The 25289-nt window shown below is 73.1% G+C and overlaps 1 protein-coding gene across 2 annotated transcripts; it reads right to left on the bottom strand.

The window, feature by feature from the left end:
• Positions 1 to 1439: 1439 nt before the first annotated feature.
• ABCA2 (ATP binding cassette subfamily A member 2) lies at positions 1440 to 24603 on the bottom strand. Of its 2 annotated transcripts, XM_036416769.2 has the most exons (49): positions 24459 to 24603; positions 21477 to 21570; positions 21195 to 21197; positions 20421 to 20532; positions 19883 to 20046; positions 19281 to 19408; positions 19047 to 19157; positions 18483 to 18701; positions 17784 to 18142; positions 17394 to 17553; positions 16535 to 16663; positions 15970 to 16137; positions 15233 to 15329; positions 14721 to 14894; positions 14518 to 14620; positions 14296 to 14410; positions 13999 to 14189; positions 13398 to 13548; positions 13067 to 13271; positions 12798 to 12962; positions 12437 to 12617; positions 12142 to 12354; positions 11707 to 11903; positions 11367 to 11549; positions 11019 to 11203; positions 10758 to 10878; positions 10289 to 10528; positions 9911 to 10123; positions 9351 to 9453; positions 8944 to 9263; positions 8650 to 8863; positions 8457 to 8562; positions 8271 to 8382; positions 8119 to 8179; positions 7649 to 7823; positions 7171 to 7286; positions 6874 to 7021; positions 6347 to 6470; positions 5951 to 6083; positions 5614 to 5731; positions 4433 to 4611; positions 3394 to 3535; positions 3072 to 3206; positions 2881 to 2984; positions 2712 to 2804; positions 2484 to 2586; positions 2278 to 2415; positions 1947 to 2153; positions 1440 to 1600 (listed from the first exon to the last, which is right to left on the bottom strand). In XM_036416769.2, the coding sequence occupies exons 1-49, from the start codon at positions 24522 to 24524 to the stop codon at positions 1565 to 1567; spliced, it is 7314 nt and encodes a 2437-aa protein (XP_036272662.1). In that variant the 5' UTR covers positions 24525 to 24603; the 3' UTR covers positions 1440 to 1564. The 2 variants fall into 2 exon arrangements, with proteins under 2 accessions (XP_036272662.1, XP_036272663.1); XM_036416770.2 differs by lacking the exon at positions 21195 to 21197.
• Between the last annotated feature and the right edge of the window lie 686 nt (positions 24604 to 25289).

The raw sequence follows: 25289 nt of genomic DNA, 5'->3' as shown, positions 1-25289 counted from the left end.
TCCGCCCACGGAGAGGAGCACGGCCAGAGCCCCGATGGGGGTCCCAAACAAGACCCCTCGCCCAGAGGAACCAGGACTCTGAGAAGTGGTGGTCCAGATGGCGCGGGTTCGAGGCAGGCCTGGGACTGGCCCCAGCGAGAGCTTCCAAAACGGACGAGCTCACGGGACAGAGCCACGGGCTGAGCCTGGGCCTCGGGCGTACACACGGCGACAGCAAACACACTGCTGCCTCGAATGCTTTGCCACAATAGAGTTTTAAAAGACGACAGTCATAATGGGGATGTGACTTTTACTGGCAAATCCCACGGGGCCGTGGGGCTATTGTGAAGGCAGAGGGTCCCTGTGGGAGGAAGTGCCCGGGAGATGGCGGGACAGGGCCCCCCACATCCCCCCTGGGCGACAAGGACAAGCCCGCCGTGCACCCCGCCCTCCGGGGGCCTGTGTCCCAGAAGCACCCGAGGGGGAGGACTGACCACCACCCCCTGGGAGGGAGCCCTGGAAGGTCCCCGTGCCCGGCACCAGCTTCGCACACGCTCCTTCCCCGACGTGGGTCTCAGCCTCTCTGTCCCCCTCCCCCTGGGAGCCCCCACGGCCGGCCGGGAGGAGCCGGGCAGCCAGCCCCGCCCGCCACGGCCCCCAGTCCGCCTCGGACCCCAGCCCGCCACGGCCCCGAGCCCGGCAGGGGGCACGGGAGGCCTCACAGGGCCTGCCCCAGCCTCGCACATGAGGACCCCATCGTCTTGGGTGCCGAGCGCGGGAGCCCAGGCTGAGGGTGCTGGGGGAGCCGTGGACAGCCCCTGCCTGGTCTCCCTACCGCAGTGCCAGGGCCTGGGGGGTGGGAGCCCCCTCCCCCGGCCGACCTGTTGCCCGCCCGCCCCTCCCCCACAGGCTGGTGCCCTGAGTCCCCAGGGCCCGTCACCCCAAGACACAACGCTCGCGTGGCCTTTTCTGTTTATTTACTTAAAACAAACATCTGTGCGCTGCATACAGCTCCAGCTGCAGGCGGCAGGCGGCGGCTGGGTTTGGAGCAGTGACAGCCGGGGGCAGTCGGGGCCCCTGTCCTCTCCTGGCAAGTGGGGCCGGCCTCGCCATCCTTGGTACCCAGCCTGCTGCCTCCAGCAGCCCCTGCCCGGCCCACAGGGGGGACCCCCCAGCACGAAAGCAGGTCCTGGCGCCCCTTCCAGAACCCCAGCAGGTGGGTGCCCGGGGCCGGGATGCAGCCCCTGAGTCCCGGCCCAGGCCCGGGTCGTCAGAGAGAAGGGGGTCCAGGAGGGGCGGGCACACCCGGCAGCGTCACCCCGGTGGCCCCGGGGTGGGGGTTGGGGGGCGAGCTGGGCGGGCAAAGCCGGGCTCCGGCCGAGGCTGAGGCTTAAGGCAGAGCGGGGGAGGGTGTCAGCCGGCCGGGCGGCCTTTGGCACAATGCGGGGAGGGCGGCCCTGGCCCGGGGCAGAGGCTGGAGCCCTTGGTCCTGGACCTCCCCCTCCAGGGCCTGCTGGGCGGGCACCGGGCCAGCTCTGTCCCCCGAGTTCCGCCCCTCCGGGGGGAACTGAGCCTCGCCTGGTGGTCAGCAGAGCGTGTCCGTGTTGAAGGAGAGCTGGGCCTGGCAGACGGCAGACAGGCCGGTTAGGGCGGCACCCGGCACCCAGCAGTGCCCGACCCCTGGCCCCAGGCCCGGGCATGCTCTCCCCCTCCCCGCCCTCGCCCAGGGGGGCGGCCTCTGCTCAGCCCGGTGCCCCCACCCCTGCCTGCCTTCCCCACCTCTCCCAGCCTCCCGGCCTGGAGGGTCTGTGGGGGCCTGTCTGCCGGGGGCGGTCTGTCCCGAGCACGGGGTCCCTCTGTCCCAGACTCGGGCCGGGAGCCCGCTGAGCCGCCTGCTCAGCCTGTTCCGGCCGCCGGCCCCGCCCGCAGCCCCTGCAGCCCGGCCACCACCCCTCCGGCCGGCTCACCCGCTCCTCCTCGAAGCTGATGAGGCCCTCGTCCTCCGTGTCCAGGTCCTCGGGCTCGTCGGCCATCAGCGCCCGCAGCTCGGTGGGGGCGGGCCGGCGCCGGAACAGGCTGAGCAGGCGGCCCAGCGGGGACTGCAGGGCCGAGGGCAGCTCCGTCTCCTGCTGCTCCAGGTTGTCGCTCTGCTTCTTGGCAAAGTTCACGAACACCTGGGGGCAGAGGGGCGGGTGGGGGGGTGAGAGGGCGGGGAGGCAGGCAGTGGGGGGGTGAGGGGTGAGTAAGGGGGTGAGGGGCGGGGGGCGGACCGGCGCCCGGCGCCCGGCCGGCACTCACGTTGTCCAGCGTGGTCTGGCTGACCGAGTAGTCCTCGATGCCCAGCACGCCCACCACCTGCTCCATCTTGCTGAACACCTGGGCCAGCGAGATGCGCTCCGACTTCAGCTGGTACTGCACCTTGGTGTGGTGCCGCTCCTGGGCGGGGGCGGGAGGTCAGAGGTTGCGTTGGCCGTGCCCCCCGCCCCCCGGCCTGGGTCCCCCACCTTGAGCACAGCCTCGGGGAAGTTCCGGTTGAAGAACCGCACCACGTCCTTCACGTTGTGGCTGCTCTTGGTCCTCACGGTGATCATGTAGCCGTCCCCGAACCTGCCGGACGGGCCCATGGCCAGAGCCGCACCGCCCAGAGCGGCCACCCCGTACCCCCACTACGGCCGCCGCCCGCACCCACGGCCGCCGCCTCCACCCACGGCCCGCCGCCCGCCGCGCCTCACCGGTTCTTCAGGTGCTGGATGCTGCCCAGACAGCGCAGCCGCCCGTTCACCATGATGGCCAGCCGCGTGCACAGCGCCTCGCACTCCTCCATGCTGCGGGCGAGGGCACAGGCTGGCACGGGGCAGAGGGCAGAGGGCGGGGCGGTCAGAGGGCAGGCGGGGGGCACACCTGTGCGAGGTCAGCACCACGGAGCGCCCCGTCTTGATGAGGTCCAGGATGAGGTTCCAGAGGAAGCGCCGGGCCTTGGGGTCCATGCCCGTGGTGGGCTCGTCCTGGGGGGGCACTGGGCTTAGCGGGCACCCCGCCTGCCGCTCCCTCCTGGGCTTGCCCAGAACCCAGGCAGGCCGGCGCCGGCTCACCAGGAAGACGAAGGCCGGGGACCCGATGAGGGCGATGGCCGTGGACAGCTTCCGCTTGTTGCCGCCGCTGTAGGTGCCGGCCGGCTTGTCCGCGTACTTGGTCAGCTCCAGCTTGTCCAGTGCCCACTTCACCACCTGGGCCCGGGCGACCGTCAGAGGCCCCGCCCACCGGCCCCGCCCCTTCCCTGACAGCCCCGCCCCTTCACTTCAGCTCCGCCCCTCCCTGCTGGCCCCGCCCCTCCCTGCTGGCCCCGCCCCTCCCACCCTGCCCCACTCCTCCTGCCGCCCCCGCCCTCCCTGTCGCCCAGCCCCGCGGCCCCACCTGGGCCTCGTCCTTCCAGGGGATGCCGCGCAGCCGCGTGTAGAGCTGCAGGTGCTCACGGGCCGTGAGCTCGTCGAACAGGGCGTCGAACTGCGGGCAGTAGCCCAGGCTCTGCTGCACCTCCAGCAGCTCCTTGAGGATGCTGTGGGCGCAGGCCGTGAGCACGGGCGCAGCCAGCCTCCGCCGCCTGCTGCCCACCCAGACACACCCGGCGCCTGCCCGGTGCCCCCCAGACCCGCCGAGCGCCCGCCCAGACCTGCCCGGTGCCGCCAGACCAACCTGGACCTGCTCAGACCCGCCCGGCACCCGCCTGCCCAGTCCCGCCGGTGTCCACCAGACCCACCTGGCGCCCCCTCAGACTCGCCCTGACCCGCCCAGACCCGCCCGGCCCCTCAGACCCACCCGGCGCCCCCTCCCGTGTCCGCCAGACCCGCCTGGCCCTCCCTCAGACTCGCCCTGACCCGCCCAGACCCGCCTGGCGCCACCTCAGACTGGCCCGGCAACCCCTCAGACCCACCCGGCCCCCCAGACCGGCCAGGCGCCCCCTCACACCCGCCTCTCAGACCCGCCCGGCCCCTCAGACCCGCCCCTCAGACCCGCCCCTCAGACCCGCCAGGCGCCCCCTCAGACCCGCCCCTCAGACCCGCCCCTCAGACCCGCCCATCGCCCCCTCAGACCCGCCCCTCAGACCCGCCCGGCCCCCCAGACTGGCCAGGCGCCCCCTCAAACCCGCCCCTCAGACCCGCCCGGCCCCTCAGACCCGCCCCTCAGACCCGCCCCTCAGACCCGCCTGGCCCCCCCCTCAGATTCGCCCTGACCCGCTGAGACCCGCCTGGCTCCCCCTCAGACCGGCCCGGCGCCCCCTCAGACCCGCCCATCGCCCCCTCAGACCCGCCCGGCCCCCAGACTGGCCAGGCGCCCCCTCAGACCCGCCCCTCGGACCCGCCCCTCAGACCCGCCCCTCGGACCCGCCCCTCGGACCCGCCCCTCAGACCCGCCCCTCGGACCCGCCCCTCAGACCCGCCCGGCGCCCCGGCACCTGTGCCCGTTGACGAACGCCTCGCCGCCCGTGGTGCTCTCATCGCCCGTGAGCATCTTGAAGGTGCTGGTCTTGCCGGCGCCATTGACGCCCAGGAGGCCGAAGCACTCGCCGGGGCGCACGCCCAGGCACAGGCGGTCCACGGCCAGGATGCTGCCGATCTTCCGTGACTTGTACACCTGCCGGCGACGGGGGGCTCAGAGGGCCAACAGCCCCACACCCACCTCCCCACCCCACCCCTCCCCACACTCACCTCCACACCCCCTCCCCTCCCCACACCCACCTCCACACCCCCTCCCCTCCCCACACCCACCTCCACACCCCCTCCCCTCCCCACACCCACCTCCACACCCCCTCCCCTCCCCACACCCACCTCCCCCACCCACCCCTCCCCACACTCACCTCCACACCCCCTCCCCTCCCCACACCCCCTCCATACCACCTCCCCTCCCCACACCCACCTCCACACCCCCTCCCCTCCCCACACCCACCTCCACACCACTCCCCTCCCCACACCCACCTCCACACCCCCTCCCATCCACACACCCACCTCCACACCCTCTCCCCTCCCCACATCCACCTCCACCCCTCGTCCCCCCTCAAAACCACCTCCACATTCCCTCCCCACACCCACCTCCACAACCCCTCCCCTCCCCACACCCACCTCCACACCCATCTCCACCCCACACCCACCTCCCCACCCCACCCCTCCCCACACCCACCTCCCCACCCCTCCCCTTCCCACACCCACCTCCACACCCCTCCCCTCCCCGCACCCACCTCCACACCACTCCCCTCCCCGCACCCACCTCCACACCACTCCCCTCCCCGCACCCACCTCCACACCACTCCCCTCCCCACACCCACCTCCACACCCCCTCCCATCCACACACCCACCTCCACACCCCCTCCCCTCCCCACACCCACCTCCACACCACTCCCCTCCCCACACCCACCTCCACACCACTCCCCTCCCCACACCCACCTCCACACCCCCTCCCATCCACACACCCACCTCCACACCCCCTCCCCTCCCCACACCCACCTCCACACCACTCCCCTCCCCACACCCACCTCCACACCCCCTCCCATCCACACACCCACCTCCACACCCCCTCCCATCCACACACCCACCTCCACACCATGGGCAGCGGCCCCTGCCCGCCCCGGCGCCCGCCCACCTTGGTCAGGTTCTCGATCTTGACCATATCGTTGTCGGCGTCGCCCCGCAGCACCCGCTGCCGCTCGCTGGCCACGTCCACGTCGTCCTCCACCGGCTTGGTGGACACAGGCATGCGCCTGGGCAGAGGGTGAGAGCCGCAGCTGCGCTCTGCCCTGCACCCCCTGCACCCCCCTTGTACTCCCCCTATACCCCCCTGCACCCCCTGCAACCTGGGCGCCAACTCACTGCAGCTGCCACTGTGCCCTGCACCCCCCCCTGTATCCCTGGGCACCCCCCCCGCACCCCCTGCACCCCCCACACCCCCCGCACCCCCCACACCCCGGGCGCCCACTCACTGCGGCCGCCGCAGGAAGTTGTACTGGCACATGATGGTGAGGAAGAAGCCGACGAAGCCCTCCACCGCCATGGCCACCAGCCCCCGCGTGACGATGTCCCACTCGAACGGGGACCGCATCTTGTCAAACTGGCCTGCGGGGGGGGGGGGGCAGCCGTCAGGGGGCCGGGCCTCCGAGCCCCCGGGCCCCCGGGCCCCCCGAGTCCATCCCTCCCCCTGTCCGCCCCACCCCCTCCGCCCCCCGCACCCCCCACCCCGTCCCCCGCGGCCCCCGCATCCATCCCCCCACGTCCATCCCGCCCCTGTCCGCCCCGCCCCCCACTGCCCCCCAAGCCCCCGCTGCCCCCGCTCCTGGACGCCCCCTCACCCCCCACCTTCCCCCGCCCCCGCCCCGCACCGATCTTGGCGTAGTACTCGTTGAGGTACTCGTTGTACGCCATCTCCATGAGCCCGTGGCCCAGGTTGTAGTTGGGGAAGATGAGGAAGCAGCTCTTCAGGTAGCTGTTGACGACCTTCAGGTCCTGGGGGTCATGGGGTCATGGGGTCATAGGCAGGGCCACAGCCCCTCCGCCAGCCACACCCTCCCTGCACAGCTGCTGGCCACCCCGTCCCCCACCTTGTCCCCTCCACCTCGTCCCCCCCCCCTTATACCCCCACCCCAACCCCCAACCCCGGCCCCCCACCCCGGCCCCCTCACCCCGTCCCCCATCCCGTCCCCCTCACCTCGTCCCCACCCCGTCCCCTCACCCCGTCCCCTCACCCCGTCCCTCACCCCATCCCCCTCACCCCGTCCCCCCACCTCGTTCCCCTCACCCTATCCCCCATCTCGTCCCCTCACCCCATCCCCCACCTCGTCCCCTCACCCCGTCCCCCACCTCGTCCCCCTCACCCTGCCCCCCACCCCGCCCCCTCGCCCGCCCCCACCTTGTCGTGCTCGAAGAGCTGCAGCAGGAAGGTGGCCACGGTGGCCGTGATGCCGATGAAGAGGTTGATGACGATGAGGAACACGTAGGCCGAGCTGGGCACCTCGAACCAGAAGGAGGCGGGGTACATGATGGGGGTGATGGACCAGCTGCAGGCAAGAGGCACTGGTCACCCCGCGACCTGGCCCCCCTCCCGCTCCCTCTCCTCTCCCCCCGCCGGGCACCCCCCTCGCCTCCCCCTCCCAGCAAAGCCCCCCCTCCCGCCCGGGCCCCCCCTCCCGCCCGGGCCCCCCCTCACCCGTAGAGCAGGAAGAGGGAGAGCACGGCCGGGAAGTTGGTGGGCGACGTGTAGGCAGGCAGGTCGAACACAAACAGGATGATGATGCAGCAAGTGGCCGGGACCAGGTAGTTCAGCTGTGAGCAGGGGGCGGTGAGGGCGGGGCAGGGGCCGGGGGCAGGGCGGGGGCCGGGTGCGGGCCCTGGAACAGGGGTGAGGGCCCTGGGACAGGGGTGCGGGCCCTGGGACAGGGGTGAGGGACCTGGGACAGGGGTGAGGGCCCTGGGGACAGGGGTGAGGGCCCTGGGGACAGGGGTGAGGGCCCTGGGGACAGGGGTGTGGGCCCTGGGACAGGGGTGCGGGCCCTGGGACAGGGGTGAGGGCCCTGGGACAGGGGGGAGGGCCCTGGGATAGGGGTGTGGGCCCTGGGACAGGGGTGAGGGCCCTGGGACAGGGGTGAGGGCCGGGGACAGAGTGAGGGGCCAGGCGGGCGGCGCACCATGTCCCACACGTAGTTGGCCAGCCAGTAGGTGACAGGGCTGCAGCCGCTGACGAACTGCAGGTGCTTGGCCTTGGTGGACTTCTCGGCCACCAGGAAGACCACGAAGCTGGCCGGCACGAAGGACATGGCGACGATGATGAAGATGGCGATGACCACGTCCGTGCCCTGCAGCCTGGGGGACGAGACGGCCTCAGCCCTGCCCGCGCCCCCAGCCCTGCCCGCGCCCCTCAGCCCTGCCTGTGCCCTCGGCCCTGCCTGTGCCCTTGGCTCTGCCCACGGCCTCAGCCCTGCCCGCGCCCCTCAGCCCTGCCTGTGCCCTCAGCCCTGCCCGCGCCCCTCAGCCCTGCCCACGCCCCTCAGCCCTGCCTGTGCCCTCAGCCCTGCCTGTGCCCTCAGCCCTGCCCGTGCCCTCAGCCCTGCCCGGCGCCCCGGCCCCCGCCAGGCCTGCCCTGCCCACACACACGTACAGGTAGTCCAGGGAGAGGCTGGCGCTGGTCTTGTTCATGGGGTGGTTGGTGACGGTGATGCCTGGGGCACAGGAAGGACAGCCTCAGGGAGGGCTGCTCGGCCGCCCAGCCGCCCGCCTGCCCGCCCGCCCGCCTGGTGGCCGCCTGCTCACCGTAGGCCGCCGGGTGGCCCTTGCTCTTGGGCAGGTTGGCGCGCAGGATGGCGTTGTTGAGGCTGTTGAGGTAGGTGGGCATGCTGTGGTAGCCCTTGTTGTTGTAGAACACCTGCGGGCACAGAGACCGGAGCCGTGGGTCCTGCCGCCTCGGTGCAGCGGGCCCCGGGGCCGGCCGCTGCTCACCTGTGCCGCCCGGCGCACGGCCACCTTCCGCACCATGGCCGGCGCCCGTGCGCCGAACGAGGCCGGGATGGACTTCTGGACGTTGCCGAAGGTGATGGCGCCATACCTGGGCGAGGTCGGGGGGTGAGGCCCCAGCGGGGGGGACCCGCTGCCCGCCCACCCGCCCGCCGCCCGCCGCCCGCCGCCCGCTCACCGGTGCAGCCGGAAGCGGTCCGAGGTGAAGAGCAGGTACTCGGACACGTTGTGGCCGGTGATGTCGGTCAGGATGTCGCCCGTGACCACCCGCACCTGGGGCGGGCGCCCGCCCACACCGCTGGGGCAGGAGAAGCCGGTGCCCTGGGCCGAGCAGGTGCAGCGGACCGGCTCCCGCACCACGCGCGGCAGCGAGGGAGCCGACGTCCAGTTCTCTGCAGGCACAGCGGCGGCGGTCAGCGGCCGCACTCCCCCACGCCCCGCCCCCCCGGGGGCAGGCGGCCGCCGACCGTACCTGGCCCGGACGTGGGCGGCAGCGAGCCGTTCCAGGCCTGCAGCGGGTCCTCGTCCGGGGGCCCCGGGGAGTCGGACGGGGCGGGCGAGGGCGGGGGCGGCACGAAGTTGGACAGGGGCAGCCCCTGCGTGAAGGACTCCAGGCACATGCCGTCAAAGAAGCGGGCGGCCAGCAGCCGGGACTCCCCGCTGCTCAGGTTCAGCGTGGAGCCCAGCGAGCCGTTGGCCGGGGACTTGAGCACGCAGGTGGCGCCCACGCCCGACGGCAGCCGGAAGGTGCCCACCAGCTGCTGGGGGCTGGCGTCCGGGGACAGGTGGAACCTGGGAGGACCGGGGCCTGAGTCCGAGGGGAGGGCCGTGCCCGGCCGGGCGCTCCGTCCAGGCCCCCCGCCCCCGGCGGGCGCTCACCGGTACTCGCGGCGCTCCTCGTTGGCGTAGGGGATGAAGTTTCCGCGGGGCTGGGTGTAGTTGTGGTACTGGGACGGCGACAGGACCAGCGGGGGTAGGTCGCCTGCGGGGGGTGGGGGCAGGGGATGCAGGGGGCCTGAGCGGCGCTGGCTGCCTGCCTGCCTGCCGCCCTGGGCCCAGACCCCCTCCTCTTAAAAGAAAATGCTTCTATTGGTTTCAGAGAGGGAGGGAGAAATAAAGACACGGATGAGGAGAGAGGGCCTCCTGCACGCCCCACACCAGGGACGGAGCCCACAACCCGGGCATGTGTCCTGACCAGGAGTCGAACTGTGACCTCCTGGTTCCCAGGTCGATGCTCCACCCCGGAGCCACCTGGCCGGGCCAGGCCCCCCTCTTCCCAGCACCGTGAAGCCTGAGCGTGGGGTGGGCCCGGGAGCCGGAGTCCCAGGTGCTCCCGCCAGGACGAGCCGGGCGGGTCCCCGGTGCTCGGGAGGCGGGCAGAGCTCGGTCCCGCCGGGCGGGGCGCCGGCCAGCGCCCCCTGCCCGCCGAGCAGCCGTACCGATCTCGGGCACGGAGAGGGCCACGGTCATGGCCACGCAGACGAACAGGGCGGGCAGCAGGATCTGGGAGGACAGCGCCTTGGAGTTGCGGCGGGCGCAGTGGAACCGCTTCACCAGGAGCCCATGGAACTGCCGCGCCCTCAGCCACCAGCCCTCCAGCTTCCGGCCGCCCTGGCCGGCGTGGACACGGGCCTCCGCCGCCGCCTCCGCCTCTGCACATGGGGGGGGGCACGAGGCTGAGCCGGCCGCCCCGCCCCGGGCCCCTCCGGGACCCCACCTGGCTGCCCCCCGACCCGGCCACCTCCCACCCGGCCACCTCCCACCTGGCCACCTCCCACCGGCCCCACCCCCCACCCCCCCACCCGGCCGCCCCCCACCTTGCAAGCTGACGTTATCGGGGTCCTGCAGGTTGTTGAAGAGGGGGTGGTAGTCGCCGTAGACGTCAGCGTAGCCGGCTCCCTCATCCCCACGGGCAGAGCCCACGGAGGAGGCGGACTGCAGCGAGGCCTGGGACCGGGCCAGCTCCGCGCACCGGGCCAGGTTGCTGGCCGGAGCCTCGCCCAAGGAGGGCAGGCCGTCCGCCCCGGGCAGCACGTCTTTCCGCGACTCCTTCACGTCTGCCACGTGGCGAGGGGGGGGGGTCAGGGTGGCCAACCACTGCCGGCTGCCCAGGACCCCGACCCCACACCTAGGCCCCTGGCCCAGGCTGACCCCCCAGGACCTCCCACCCAGGACCCCGACCCAGGCTGACCCCGGGAGTCCTGGGCCCTGGTTCCCTCTCAGGACCCTGAGCCACCGCCAAGGGGAGGGCGAGGAACCCAGGCCTGGTGGGCGGGGCGGGCTCACCGGCCTCGCTGTTCTCCAGGGACTGGTCCTCCTCCGACACCTTGAGGAACACCTCCTCCAGCGTCGTGTCCATGAGCCCAAAGCTGCTCAGGTGCAAGGCGTCCAGGCTGCACTCCAGGTGCTGGGGAAAGTGTGGGGTGAGGCCAGAAGGGGGGCCCCCGCCCCGGACCATGCCCCCATCGACCACTGGCCCCATCTGCCCCTGGCCCCGCCCCCACCAGCCAATGGCCCCGCCCTTCCTCCAAGGCCCCGCCCCCACACCTGGAAGAGGCGCTCGAAGGCCCCCTTCCTGGCCGCCTCGCTGGGCAGCACGTAGGAGAGCTCGGTGCTCGTGTCGGAGACCAGCAGGCAGGAGGCCACGTGCTTGCGGATGAACTGGGAGACCTGGGGCTCCGAGCAGGGACTCAGCTGGGCCCGCCCCGGGGGGCTGGACGGCAGGCCTGGCTCTGGGGGGGAGACGGAGGGCTTCACGGGGGGGCCCGGGAGGGGGACCCCGGAGCGCAGCAGGTAAGGGGCGGCCTGGGGAAGGGGGCCCGGCCGGACCGGGCCGTGGGGAATGTGGGTGCGGCTCCTCCTCCCGCCTCGGCGCAGGGTCCGGGCCTTGCAGACCTGGGGGGCCGCCGGGCGCGGCCGGGCGCTTGACCAGCGTGAGGCGGTAGCCGTCGCCGTAGGCGCCCTTGAGGAAGAGCGGGGACCCGCAGCACTTGAGCTTCCCGTGCGAGATGATAGCGATGCGGTCCCCCAGCAGGTCCGCCTCGTCCATGTGGTGGGTGGACAGGAGGATGGTGCGGCCTGGGGGGCGGCGGGGTCAGGGCACCTCCTCTCCCCCCCCCTCCCTCTCCCGCACACCCTGCACCCCGCGCCCTGCTCACCCCGCTCACCCCGCATCCCCGTATCCCGCCCCGCACCCCACTCACCTCGCACCCCGCTCACCCCGCACCCCGCTCACCCGGCTTGTACTTGAGGATGAGGTCCCAGATGGCGCGGCGGGCGTAAGGGTCCACACCGGCCGTGGGCTCGTCCAGGATGATGGCGCGGGAGCCGCCCACGAAGGCGATGGCCACCGAGAGCTTGCGCTTCATGCCGCCCGACAGCGTCTGCACCAGCGAGTGCCGCTTGTTGGAAAGCTCCAGGTCCTCGATCATCCTGGGCGGAACCGGACCGGTTCCGTCGTGGGACCGCCCTTCGCCCTGCCCAGCCCCACCCCCCGGCCTGCCCCGCCCCGGCCTGCTCCACGCAGGTCCCGCCCACCACTGGACCTGCCCCACGCGGGCCCCGCCCTCCCTCGCATGCCCCACCCCACCCCAAGTCCACACTCTGGATTGGCCTGGCAAGGACCCGCCACAAAGGCCCCGCCCCCTCCCGCGCGGCCCCGCCCACCCACTTGTCGGTCTCCTTGCGGATCTCCTCCTGCGCCATGCCCTTGAGCCGCGAGTAGAACCACAGGTGCTCCTCCACCGTGAGGCGGTCGAAGAGCACGTTGTGCTGCGGGCACATGCCCAGGTTCTTGCGGATCTCGTCCATCTCCGTCCGGATGTCGTGGCCGTAGATGGTGGCAGAGCCCGAGGTGGGCGGGAACAGGCCCGTGAGGATGGACCTGGGGGGGAGGGGTGTCACAGCCCGGCCTCCTCAGGACCCCCCCCACCTACCCCCACTCCTACACCCACACACACACTCACATGGTGGTGGTCTTGCCCGCCCCGTTGTGGCCCAGGAAGGACACCACCTGGTTCTCGTAGAGGTTCAGGCTGAGCTTGTTGAGCGCCAGCTTCTTGTCGTGCTTGTAGACCTTGGTGAGCTTGTCCACGCAGACCACCAGGGGCAGGTGCGTGGGCTCCTCCTCCATGCCCCGCGGCTCCTCTGCGCGGGCCCGGGTCAGGGCGGGGGCTCCCGGCACCCACAGTCCCCCCGACCCCCCGCACCCAGGCCCCCGGCCCTGCAGCCCCCCAGGCACCCCGGGGCACCCTCACCCAGGCGCCAGTACCCACAGCTCCCCAGGCCCTGGTCCCCGCAGCCCCTAGGCACCACGGGGCCCCTCACCCAGGCGCCGGCTCTCCATGGCACACGCCTGGTCCTCCTCCATGACGCTGAGGCGGGGGGCGCCGGCCCAGGGCCAGCTCCACTCCCAGGCCTCCGTCCGCCCGCTGCCCAGCCAGTAGGACTTCTGCAGCGGGAAGTACCAGGGCCGGGGCAGCCCGTACATGCCTGGGCGGAGGAGGAGGGGCTGACGGGCCGGGGCCGGGGCCGGGGCCACGCCCCCCCCGAGAGCCGCGGCCCGCCCCATCCCCCCTCCCGGGGCGGGCGGGCACCTGGGTGCACGGCCTCGATGTACCAGGTGAGCACGCCGTACACCACGGCGTCCACCACCAGCATGGTGACCGCCAGCAGCAGGTTGAAGTCATCCCCCTCCACGGGCGACTGGCTGAACGTGTGCCACTGGATGCCCACGCCCGCCACCTCGTACAGCGCGAAGTACTTGGAGCCCAGGCCGAAGGCCGTGGTGGACATGAGGGACTGGGGAGGGGACGCCGGGTCAGTGCGGGGACGGGAGCCAGACCTGTCCCCGCCCCGCCCCGCCCCCAGGACCCACCCCGCCCCACCCAGCACCCGTCCCCCCCTCCCCCCCGCCCAGACCCGCACCGCGATGCACTTCTCGAAGGCGGTGATCTTGTCATGTGCCACCTCCTCGCGGATGGCCACGTACATGTAGGGCACGTAGCTCAGGAAGTAGATGATGCCGCCGCAGGCCGAGGCCAACTTGGCCTTGGAGTACAGCACAGACACCAGGAAGCTGGGCAGGGGGCATGCCGTCAGCCACGCCCGGCCCTGCATGCCCAGCCCTGGCACACCCAGCCCTGCACACCCAGTCCTGCACACCCGGCCATGCACACCTAGCCATGCACATCTAACCCTGCACACCCGGCCCTGCATGCCTGGCCAGGTACACCTAACCCTGCACACCCAGCCCTGCACATCCGGCCATGCACACCTAACCCTGCACACCCGGCCCTGCACGCCTGGCCCTGCACACCCGGCCCTGCACAACCGGCCCTGCACACCTGGCCATGCACACCTAACCCTGCACACCCGGCCCTGCACACCTGGCCATGCACACCTAACCCTGCACGCCCGGCCCTGCACACCCGGCCATGCACACCCAGCCCTGCACACCGGCCCTGGCACTGAGCCAGCCGGGCCCCGGGGAACTGGCTGGGCCATCTCCGCCCTCTCAGGCTCTCACCAGAACATGATGGTGGCCACGGCGTAGACGGCCAGGAAGAGCCAGATGATGAGCACGTGGCTGTGCATGAGGACCTGGCCGTACTTGAGGATGGCGGTGAGCGCCGTCACCGAGATGGACAGCTGCACAAAGCCGGTGATGAACCAGGCCACCCAGTGCACGGCGTTGTCCAGGCCCATGGTCTTCATCACCTGGGGGGCGGGCGGGCAGGGGCTTGGGCGGGGCCGGGAGGGCGGGCGCAGCTGTCTGCCCCAATCTCCCCCTCCGAAACCCCTCCCCTCCCCCTCCCACCCCCACCTCCTTCAGCCGGTGCTCCTTTTCGGCCACGATGTGCTGGATGGTCATGGCCACGGAGTAGACCCAGGAGATCACCATGCACAGCGGCATCATGTGCTCGATGACAAACAGGAAGCTGTGATCGATCGATCGGTGGGGCGGAGCATGAGGGTGAGCACACCCCCGCCCCGGCTCCGGCCCCCAGGCCGCCCCGCCCCTTTCCCTGGCTCAGGCCCCGCTCACTCGTCCCGCGTGTAGCAGGGGTACGGGAACATCTGCACGTAGCTGCCGGGCTCCACCACGTCGTGGCCCACGAAGGTGTTGATGATGGCGCGCTCCATCATGTCTGCGGGGGCGGGGGGATGGCGGTCAGCAGGTGCAGGGGGCGAGGTCGGCTGTCAGCGGGTGTACAGGGGGCCCCCCAGCCCCGGCCCGGCGGCCCGCACCCTGGATCCACACGAAGCCGTAGAGGAAGTACAGCCGGCCGCCCGTGTTGGGGCCCGGCCGCCAGTAGGCCCGGCGGATCTCGTTGGTCTTCTCGGTGAAGCTGGAGTTCTGGCGGATCTTGTAGTGCACGTGGGGCGGCAGCGAGCCGTCCTGGCGCGTCTGGAAGATCACGCCTGGGCGGCGGGCAGGGAGGGAGCATGGAGGGGCGGGGAGAGGGACAGGCCCTGAGCTGGGTCCCCTGGGCGGGGGGGGGCCTCCGGAAGGGGCAGGCCAAGGGGGGCTGTGATGGGGGGCTTTGGGGGTAAAGGGTATGGAGTGGGGTTGGAATGGGGAGACTGAAAAAGGAGGAGCTGCTGGAGGGGGTGCAGGAGGGGAGCAGGAGGGGGAGGAGGGGAAGCAGGTGGAGCTGCAGGAGGGGGTTCAGGTGGGGGAGGTGGAACTGCAGGTGGAGCTGCAGGAGGGGGTATGATTGGGGAGCAGTTGGGCGGGCGGAGCAGGGCCCGGGACTCACTGGCGAACACGGTGACGTTGTCCTGGTAGGCCTGGTTGAGGGTGTAGTTGACGATGCTCTCCTCATCGGGGAACCCCTTGAAGATGTCCACGCTCACCTGGGGGGAGGGCACCCGTCGGACCGGCCCCGGGAGGCGGCGCGGGGAGGCGGCGCGGGGAGGCGGTCGGAGGCGCGCGGGAGGCGCGGGGAGGCAGTCCGGGGAGGCGGCGGGGAGGCGGCGCGGGGAGGCGGCCCCCGGGAGGCGGCGGGGAGGCGGCGGGGAGGCGGCGCGGGGAGGCGGTCCGGGAGGCGGCCCCGGGAGGCGGCGCGGGGAGGCGGCGCGGGGAGGCGGTCCGGGAGGCGGCGCGGGGAGGCGGCGGGGAGGCGGCGGGAGGCGGCGCGGGGAGGCGGTCCGGGAGGCGGCGGGGAGGCGGCGGGGGGAGGCGGCCCCGGGAGGCGGCGCGGGGAGGCGGCGGGGAGGCGGCGCGGGGAGGCGGCCCCGGGAGGCTGAGCAGGGAGGCGGAGCGGGGAGGCGGCCCCGGGGAGGCTGAGCAGGGAGGCGGCGCGGGGAGGCGGCGGGGAGGCGGTCCGGGAGGCGGCCCCGGGAGGCGGCGCGGGGAGGGCGGTCCGGGAGGCGGCCCCGGGAGGCGGCGCGGGGAAGGCGCGTGCGGGGAGGCGGCGGGGAGGCGGCACAGGGAGGCGGCGGGGAGGCGGCGCGGGGAGGCGGCGCGGGGCCCAGTGCCCCGGGCCCTGCCCACCTTGGACATGAACTGGATCCAGCCGCAGGCCGCGTTGTCGATGGTGTCCAGCTGCTGCAGGAGGGCCGAGCCGTTGGGCAGCGAGAAGCCGTCCTGGCGCAGCGCCGGGGGCAGCTCCTCCAGGGACAGGTTCAGCGCCTCAGGGTGCAGCCGCAGCTCCGCCACGTACTGGGGGTGCAGGACAGCATCGCGGGGTGGCCCATGTCTCCCACCGCCACCCTGCCTCCCACACACCTCCTGCAGCCCCCCCACACCTGCTGCAGCCCCGCCCCCACCTCCAGCCCCGCCCCCCAACTCCTGCAGCCCCCCTCCACCTCCTGCAGCGCCCCCTCCTGCAGCTCCTGTAGCCCCGCCCACCTCCTGCAGCCCCCCCACACCTGCTGCAGCCCCGCCCCCCACCTCCTGCAGCCCCGCCCCCCAACTCCTGCAGCCCCCCCACACCTCCTGCAGCCCGCCCCCACCTCCTGCAGCCCCGCCCCCCACCTCCTGCAGCCCCCCCCCACCTCCTGCAGCCCCCCTCCACCTCCTGCAGCCCCCCCACACCTGCTGCAGCCCCGCCCCCCACCTCCTGCAGCCAGTGCAGGTGCTGCTGCAGCTGGCCCTGGGCCAGGAAGCCGCGGATCTCGTTGGAGATGTTGAGCCAGAGCTGGGCGTAGTGGGTCACGTTGCCTACAAAGGCAAAGGTCTCGTTGGCCTGCAGAGGGGAGGCACGGGGCGTGGGACTCACGCAGGGACTCGCCAGCGAGGGTGCCCCCCTCCCACGGCGGAGGACGACTGGCTCCTAGCCCTCCGCCTGCCTCTCCAAGCTCCCTCTGCCCCGCGCCCCCAGGCCAGCGGGTCCGGTCCCCCCACCCCACTCCTCCCTCAGACCCCGCAGCTCCCTCTGCCCCGTGCCCCCAGGCCAGCCGGGTCCGGTCCCCCCACTCCTCCCTCAGACCCCGCAGCTCCGTCTGCCCCGCGCCCCCAGGCCAGCCGGGTCCGGTCCCCCACCCCCCACTCCTCCCTCAGACCCCGCAGCTCCCTCTGCCCCGTGCCCCCAGGCCAGCGGGTCCGGTCCCCCCACCCCACTCCTCCCTCAGACCCCGCAGCTCCCTCTGCCCCGTGCCCCCAGGCCAGCCGGGTCCGGTCCCCCCCACTCCTCCCTCAGACCCCGCAGCTCCGTCTGCCCCGCGCCCCCAGGCCAGCCGGGTCCGGTCCCCCACCCCCCACTCCTCCCTCAGACCTGCAGCCCTCAGCAGCCCTGGCGCTCAGCCTCATCTCGTCCCCAGGCCAGGCCGTTTCCAGCCCCGGTTTCTCCTGGTTCCAGACGGGCCCCTCCCCTGGGCTGGGCATGGACCCCAGCCTCAGCCAGCCTCCAGCCGCCCAGCTGCCCGGCCCCTCCGGCTCCACCCAGAACAGACGCCGGAGCAGGGGACTAGCCGCACCTTGAGGATGACGCGGTCGGCCTCGGAGCCGGCGGGCGCGTACAGGATCTTGGGGTTGCTGGTCATGAGGTGCACCAGGAGCCCCAGGTTCCGCTGCTCCTTGCTCGTGAAGCCCAGGGAGCTCATGTTGCCGCTGCGCAGGGCCTCCGGCTCAATGGTGCTGGGACACACGTGAGGGGGGACACGCGTGAGGGGGGACACGCATGAGGGAGGACACTCGTGAGGGGTGGACACGCGTGAGGATGGAGGTGGCGCATGAGACAGGGCCTCAGTGTAGGTGCCCGGTGAGGCCTGGCATGGGGGTGGGGTGGGGCAGCAGGCAGGGCAGTGGGGTCGGAGCCAGGTCGGGGTCAGGCCGTGGGCCTCGCACCCGGTCCCCGCCCCACATACCGGTTGTTGCCGCAGAGGATGGGCTGCAGGGCGGCCCAGAGCTGCACGAAGGCGGAGCACTGGCCCTGCAGGGCCTCCGAGGGCGAGGCGGCGGGGGCCGCGGCGGACGGGGCGCCGTCCTCCGTGGCGTTGGCGCCCGCGCCCGCGCCCGTGCCGTTGGCCGGGCCGCCCGGAGCGCCCGGGGGGCCGGGGCCGGGGCGGGCGCAGGCGCCCTGGGGCAGCAGCAGCGCCAGCGCCGACAGCACGTCCACGTCCTGCAGCACCTTCTGCGCGTCCAGCAGGTCCTCCAGCAGCGCCTGCAGCCGCCGAGGGGGCGGTGGCTGCCGGGGGGCAGAGCCATTGGGGGTGTCCAGGCCCAGCTGTGGGGACAGGGGCGTGTGGGCGCAGGCAGGGACCGGGCGGGGCTGATGGATGCCCAGGGACAGGGTGGAACAGGAGGACACCCCAAAGGGGGCGGGCGGGCAGGACGAGGGGCGGAGGGAGTCTGCCGCCTGCAGGTGAGGGAGCCCTGGCTGGAGGCGGGGGGCGGGGTGAGGCCTGGCATCCCCGCAGGTGCCGGACGCCCAGGCACAGGCACAGGCACGCCTCCACCCCCAACCCCTGAGCAGCCGGGATGCTGCCGGAGCCCTGGGCACCGCCTCCCGCCCGGCACCCGCCCGGCACCCGCCCGCGGGCCAGCTGGCAGCGGGGCCGCCTCACCTGCTGGGCGATCTTGGCCACGTCCAGCTGGTCCCGGAGCTCGGCGGCCAGCCCGGAGAAGCGCTGGGCCCGGGCGGCGGCCTGCCCACTGCAGACAGCGTTCCGGTAGCCCTGCAGAGCCGCCTGCTGCCCCCGGGGCACAGCCAGGATCCGGCCCAGCTCCCCGGAGCCGGGGGCGCAGGTGAGCTGCTCCAGGAGGGCGGGGGCTGCCAGCAGCGCCTGGGGGTGCAGAGAGTGGCTGGAAGGAGCCCCCCCAGAGGAGCCACAGCCCCGCCCACGCTGCCCAGGCCTCGCTGCCCACCCTGTGCCAGGTCTGAGCTCACAGGCTCCCCGGCGGGCAGGGCAGACACACTTCACCATCTGGCCTTCCCCTCCCACACCAGCCACAAACCCAGGCCCCTCCCGCACCCCCCGGGCAGAAACCCGCCCCCCTGCCACTCCTGCAGCCCCGCCCCCCCACCTCCTGCCACCCCCCTGCATCTCCTGCAGCCCCCCCACCTCCTGCAGCCCCCCCTGCCCACAGAGGTGGACAGCAGCCCTTCTCCCCACCGACAGGCCCCTCACCTCCAGCCGGTTCAGGGAGCTGGTCTGCAGGCGGCCCCACGGCTCCGGGCCCGGCGGGCGGACGGACCCTGCGTCCAGGGCGGGCGCAGGGACCAGGAGCAGGCGGTACACCTGGGTGCGGGCATGGCGCGGGCTGGGGTGTCTCCAGGGAGGGCAGAGCGGGTGCCAGCAGGGAGCTGTGTGTGTCCCCCGCCCCCCCCGCAGACACAGGCTGGCTGCCCGCTCCCTGCTCACCTCGGGCACGTCCACCTGGGCGGCCAGCAGGGCCTGGGCCGTGCCGTTGGGCAGGGACAGGTTCTGCGTCAGGAACCGCCGCAGCTCCCCTGGGTCCCGGGCCAGTGCGTCCAGCGAGAAGGAGGACACTGGACGGGAGAGGACGGGCTGGGGGCCAGCTGGACGGGCTCGGGCGCGGCTCCGGCCCACGGCTCAGCCACGCGGCTCAGCCACGCGGTGGTGGGCGGTCGGGCGGGCCCACCTGAGCCGGGTCCCCAGGGAGCTCGGAACAATCTAGATCAGCGGTTTTCCACTTCCCACCGCGTGGCCTAAAGCGGGGACTGGAACCCCGCACCCCCCCTCCCCCCAAGACAGGCCCTTTCTGCTGATCTGACCCAAAAAGCAGGTACAGCCTGACTCATCACGTCGGACGGCCCCTGCTGTGCTGGCTGTTGTCACGCCCTCACGTGACCGTCTAGGGAAGGGAGGTCAGCGCCCGACCAGACCGGGGGATTGCGTGTTGCAAGCATCCTTGCGACACCCTGGGGCCGACGGCAGGAAGCGCCCGCTGGGGCGCGACCCCGCGGACCCCAGCGCCGGGCCTGGCCCCACTCCACACGCACCTGCAGGCCGGTCCGGGCGGCTCCTCCCGGCGCCGGGGCCCGCGCTGAGGGCCTCCAGGTGCTGGCGCAGGGCCTCCAGCTCCGAGCCCAGGTTGGGCCGCTTGGGGTCAAACAGGTTGCCGTCGGCCACCACGCGGTCGAGGCGCTCGAGCAGCTGGGTGACCCTGCAGCAGGGGCCGGGTCAGCCGCGGCCGCCAGCGGAGGGGGCTCGGGGGGGGCCTGTGGGGGGGCTCCGGGGGTCGGGGGTGGGCTGGGGGCAGCTCAGTGGGGCTCACGTGGAGTTGGAGTACTGCAGGAAGCCGAACTCGTCCCGCTGGCCGTCGGCGCCCGGCGGGATGGGGGGGCGGGGGGGACTCTGGGGACGGGGGTGGGGAAGTGGGGGGGTGGGGGGTCTCGGGGGGCTCACGTGGAGTTGGAGTACTGCAGGAAGCCGAACTCGTCCCGCTGGCCGTCGGCGCCCGGCGGGATGGGGGGGCGGGGGGGACTCTGGGGACGGGGGTGGGGAAGTGGGGGGGTGGGGGGGTCTCGGGGGGCTCACGTGGAGTTGGAGTACTGCAGGAAGCCGAACTCGTCCCGCTGGCCGTCGGGGCACAGAGACTGCATGACGGGCAGGATGCCGGCGGAGGTGAGGGGCGCTGCGGTGTAGAAGGCTGGAGCGGGCGGGCGGGTGAGAAGGCGGGGGGGGGGGGGCCGGAGGAGAGGGGGAGACAGAGGCCGAGGAGAGAGACGTATAGAAAGTCAGGAAGGAGGAGCAGCTTCAGGCAGCAGACGGGGAACAGAGGGCCGAGAGTTCTAGTGCAAGTGACCCAGCAGGTCAGAGGTCAAAGGGCACCTGACCACCCCTTTCCCACAATCCCCAGAGCATCCTCCTTCCCTCGACCGGCCAAGGCCCCAAGGCCCTCCCCCTCCCCCCGACCACACACAGACCCGCGGGGCCCTACAGCCGGGGGAGCAGTGAGCCCCTGCCGGGCAGCGACCTCTGACCTCTGTGGCCAGCTGGTTAGCAGAGGGAATGCAGGAGCCCACTGGGGTCTGAGGGGAGAATGTCTGGTGCCCCAGCCCCGCAAGACAGCGCCAGGCCACCCCACAGAGAGAGGAACCCGGGAGCTCGGCCCCGAGGCCCAGCCCGCGCCCCCGGCACCCCCCAGGGCCAGCGGTCCCCGCCCACGGGCGGGGGCGCCCCGGACCCAGCAGGTCTGGGGAAGGCTGTTAATGCAAGCGGGGTGGGGGGTGCTCAAGCCGCACCAGGAGGCCCCCCAAAACATCCTGCGGCTGTGCTGGGCCAGCAGGGAGGAGGCGGCCGCTCACTTACTGACTGCATGCGGGCGGCGGAGGAGGGCACAGACCATGCGGGGAGGGGAAACAGAACAGAGGAGAACAGTGAGGACACGCGTGGTCACGTGGCCGGCCACGAGGCGTGGCCAGGGACCACTCGGGGGTGAGGCTCACGGAGGGGGGCGGCGCCTGTGGGATCCGGGACACACACACACACACACACACACACACACACACGGCCGCGTGCACACAGGACATGCGTGTGGTGCGTTGCGGGAGGGCGGCCTGCCCCCCGCCGTGTCCGCCGCCCCGGCCTCACCTTCTTTCACCGAGATGGTCGGCTTCTTCTGCCGCAGCCCCAGCAGGATGAAGAAGAGCACGAGGGGGATGAAAATCTCGAAGGCCAGGACCCACTGCAAGGGGCCACGGGCGGGCGTGAGGCCACGGCCGGCTGGACGGCCCACCAGCCCCGCTGCCCGCCAGCCCGGCCCTCCGGCTCCCCCGGGCCACAGTCGGCCCCTCCTTAGAGCCTTCTCTTCCTCTCGTTTTTAAAAAACATATATTTTTTTAAAATGTATTTTATTAATCTTTTACAGAGAGGAAGAGAGAGGGATAGAGAGTTAGAAACATCGATGAGAGAGAATCATCTATCAGCTGCCTCTTGCACACCCTCCACTGGGTATGTGCCTGCTACCAAGGTACATACCCCTGACTAGAATCGAACCCGGGAGCTTTCAGCCCGCAGGCCAATGCCCTATCCACTCAGCCAAACCGGTTTCGGCTTAAAACATATTTTTATTGATTTCAGAGAGGGAGAACCCCTGGCTGCCTCCTGCACGCCCCCCACTGGGGATCATCAAGCCTGTGCCCTGCCCGGGAATCGAACCCAGACCTCCTGGTTCATAGGTCGGTGCTCAACCACTAAGCCACACCGGCCGGGCCCTCAGAGGCCTCTTCGAAGGTCAGGAGAGTTGTCAGGGCCACGTGATAAATGGCCCCCACCCCCAGCCCAGGCGCTGCTGGCCACATGGAGGGCCAGCAGGGACACTGGCCAGCAGGGACACGAACTCATGGGTGCACCCAGCTCACCCCCCACCTGCAGGCCCAGAGAGGCGCGGCTGGGCTCGAGGGGGGCCTGAACCTCCGGGAGGACCTGGTCAGGGTCTGTCAGCCCCCCAGTCCCCGAGCACCCACCCCTCACCCCAGGCGGCTCGGGTGGGAGCAGCCGTCCTGCCCACCCTGGGCCACTGCCACCCACGGCCGGGCACCCGCAGGGCCCCACTCTCCTGGGACTGCCGGGGACCCGGGCTCCACTCTGCCTGGCCGGCAGAAGGGGCTCCTGTCTCACCCTCACCCCCGCCACACCCAGGCCTGGGAGCCCCTGCCCCGGCACTCCATCGGCCCCGGGTGCGAGCCCAGCTCCGGGCGGGCGGGCGGCTGCTGTGTTTACTGTCCTGGACAATAGGGCTCTGTGGTCTGGACACCCCCGCCCCCCCAGACCGTGCCAGTCTCCGCCTGCCCCGAGCCAGGGTCCAGCCTGAGCTGGCCGAGGAGACGTCGTGGGCCCCCACAGCCAGGGATGGGCACGGGCCACACGCCGGCATGCACACGGAGTGAGGGCGGCCGGGGTCACAGCCCGCCGGCCCCACCCACGCCCGCCCTGCCAGGGGCACCTCCCGAGGGTAACGGCAGCCACGGGCCCGCTGCCTCCTCATCGCTATAGCAACGCTGCACACGGGCTGCTGGGAGGCGGAGAGGCCTGCCCGAGGGCGGGTGGCTCCAGGGGCATCTGGTTACGGGCAGGCAGCACCCGTCCAGCCCCGCCCGGGCACCCCACCCGGGGGCGTGCAAGGCGGTCAAATTCCTGTTCCTAAGGCCATGCCGGGGGGCCCCCTGTGTGGTCCCCGGGGCCTGGGTGCCCACCCCAGGCCTGAGCCCCTCCCACGGGGTCCACGGTGGAGCAGGCGAGACCTAATGATGGAGGTGCCGCCCCAGGGGGGACCCCTGTACCCCTAAGAGGCGAGAGGCCACCCCGTGGAGCCGGCCAAGGGGCCTCTCTCACCTGTGCCAGCCACCTCGGGCCAAGGACTCCACCTGCCTGCCCAGCCCCTGCTCCCAGCAGCCCCTGGGGGAGGGGGCCTTCCCACCAAGGCTGGGGGGCTGATACTAACGCATCAGCCCCCCCCTCTCCTGAGCCCACCCCGCTGTCCGCTGTCCGTGGTGACCCAAAACCCAGGCCGGGCAGCTGCCCCAGGCCACCTGGGCTGCGGCCTGGCAGGGTGTCCGAGCCTGGCTCCCGCCCAGGGCCAGGTGCTCGGGGCCTCCTGCCAGCCCTGGCCATGGCGATGCCGGTCCCCACGGCGCAGGAGCTGTCAGCCCAGGGCTCGGGCCCGGGGGACAGGAGCCGCCTGGGCCCCAGGGCAAGAGCGGCCACCCCCAGGCCCCCGAGGGACCCTGGCCCGCAGCTCCGGTGGGAAAGTCCCCGGGGCCACTCAGAAACCCAAGCTGCTGCCTGCCTGTGGGGCCCTCCCGGGTGCGAGGACGGCGAGGGCCAGCGTGACGCCATGCACACCGGCCGGCCCCGTGCCTCCTCACCGGCTCCGTCCTGGCAGTGGCCGCCCTGAGCCCCCCAGAGCCAGGGCGCCCGGGTCACAGCCCCCACCAGCACCCTGGCCCGGAGGCTGGGGCAGGGGCAGGAGCGGGTCGGCCTGGGGAGGACTCCCCAGAGGACACAGGGTGCGGGCCGCAAGGGCACTCCCGGGGGAGGGAGCTCGGCCGGGGTGGACACGGCGGGGAGGCCGCGAGGGCAGAGAACAGTGCGGGGAGGGGCGGGGGTCCCCGCGGGGCTCGGGGGCGGGGCCCAGGGACCACGGAGCCCCGGAGCTGCATGGAGGCCGGCCGGCCCTCGGTTCCCGGCGCCGGGGCCGCTGTCCCCGCCTCTGACCGGCCGGAGCCCGGAGCGCCGCGGAGGGCGCCGGTGACTCAGCGGGCGCGATGGGGCGGCGGCTGGCCACGGGGGTCCCCGCACCCCAGGCCGGAGCGGGGCCGCGGGGAGGGGGCTGCGGCCGGTGCCCATCGCGCCCTCCTCGCGCCCCCGGCCGCTCCAGTGCGCGGGGAGGAGACGAGGGAGGGGAGCCGCCAGCCCGGGGCGCGGGGCGCGGGGCGCGGGGCGCGGGTTGCGGGGTGCGGGGAACGGGGAGCGGGGACCGGAGCGGGGAGCGGGGCGCGGGCCGGCGGGCGGGGTGGGCAGAGGGGAGAGCGGGGCGCGGGGAGGGGCTGGCGGGGCGCGGGCCGCGCTCACCGGGCTCCGGCGCTTGAGCGTCACGTTCTTCCAGAGCAGCAGCTGCAGCTGGTGCAGGAAGCCCATGGCGGCTCCGGCCTCCGCGGCTCCTCCGCGCGCCCGGGCCTCCCTGCGCCGCCGCTCGGCCGCTCGGCATCGCCCGCGGGGCGGGGCTCCGTCCGCGGCGCTGGCTCCGCCCGGAGCGCGACTGCGCCGCCCGCCCCGCTTAAAGGCGCCGCGGCCCCGCCTGAACCCCACCCCGCGCCCCGGTCCCCACCCCGCACCCCAAACCCCATACCGCACCCCAAACCCTACACCGCGCCCCGGTCCCCACCCCGCACCCCAAACCCCACACCGCACCCCAAACCCTACACTGCGCCCCGGTCCCCACCCCGCGCCCCGGTCCCCACCCCGCACCCCAAACCCCATACCGCACCCCAAACCCTACACCGCGCCCCGGTCCCCACCCCGCGCCCCAAACCCCATACCGCACCCCAAACCCTACACCGCGTCCCGGTTCCCACACCGCGTCCCGATCCCCACACTGAACCCCGATCCCCAGACGAACCCCCAGGGCGCTCTGCTCCGGGTCACCAGGTGCATGTGCAGCCTCCACCCCGCCCCGTGGGGGCGCCCCTGAGGCTCAGCCCCATCGGGTCCGCCCCTCCCGCCGCCCTCGCAGCCGCAGGGGCAGGCGTGTCAGCCTGAGGCCGGCGGGCAGGGCTCCTGGGGAGCGAGAAGGGCGCCCCATGGAGAGCCGCCTGCGCCCTGGAGGCCGCGGGGACCCGCCCGCCCCGCGCGCCCTCCCCACGGGCTCCCCGAGGCTCCGCGGAGCGCGCTGCCGGCGGCGCT

This window comes from Pipistrellus kuhlii, unplaced genomic scaffold, assembly GCF_014108245.1.
Source record: "Pipistrellus kuhlii isolate mPipKuh1 unplaced genomic scaffold, mPipKuh1.p scaffold_m20_p_57, whole genome shotgun sequence".
Taxonomy (NCBI): domain Eukaryota; kingdom Metazoa; phylum Chordata; class Mammalia; order Chiroptera; family Vespertilionidae; genus Pipistrellus; species Pipistrellus kuhlii.
This window is presented reverse-complemented; position numbering and strand designations above follow the sequence as displayed.

Excerpts from the sequence above, each read along its gene's own strand:
- ABCA2 (XM_036416769.2), bottom strand. The coding sequence starts at position 24,524 with ATGGGCTTCCTGCACCAGCTGCAGCTGCTGCTCTGGAAGAACGTGACG. Across the intron at positions 11,204-11,366 it reads CGCGCCCGGCGGCCCCCCAG|AGCCAGGCCTGCCGTCCAGC; the intron begins GTCTGCAAGGCC and ends TCTCCCCCCCAG. Across the intron at positions 2,416-2,483 it reads TCCCCGAGGCTGTGCTCAAG|GAGCGGCACCACACCAAGGT; the intron begins GTGGGGGACCCA and ends GCCCCCGCCCAG.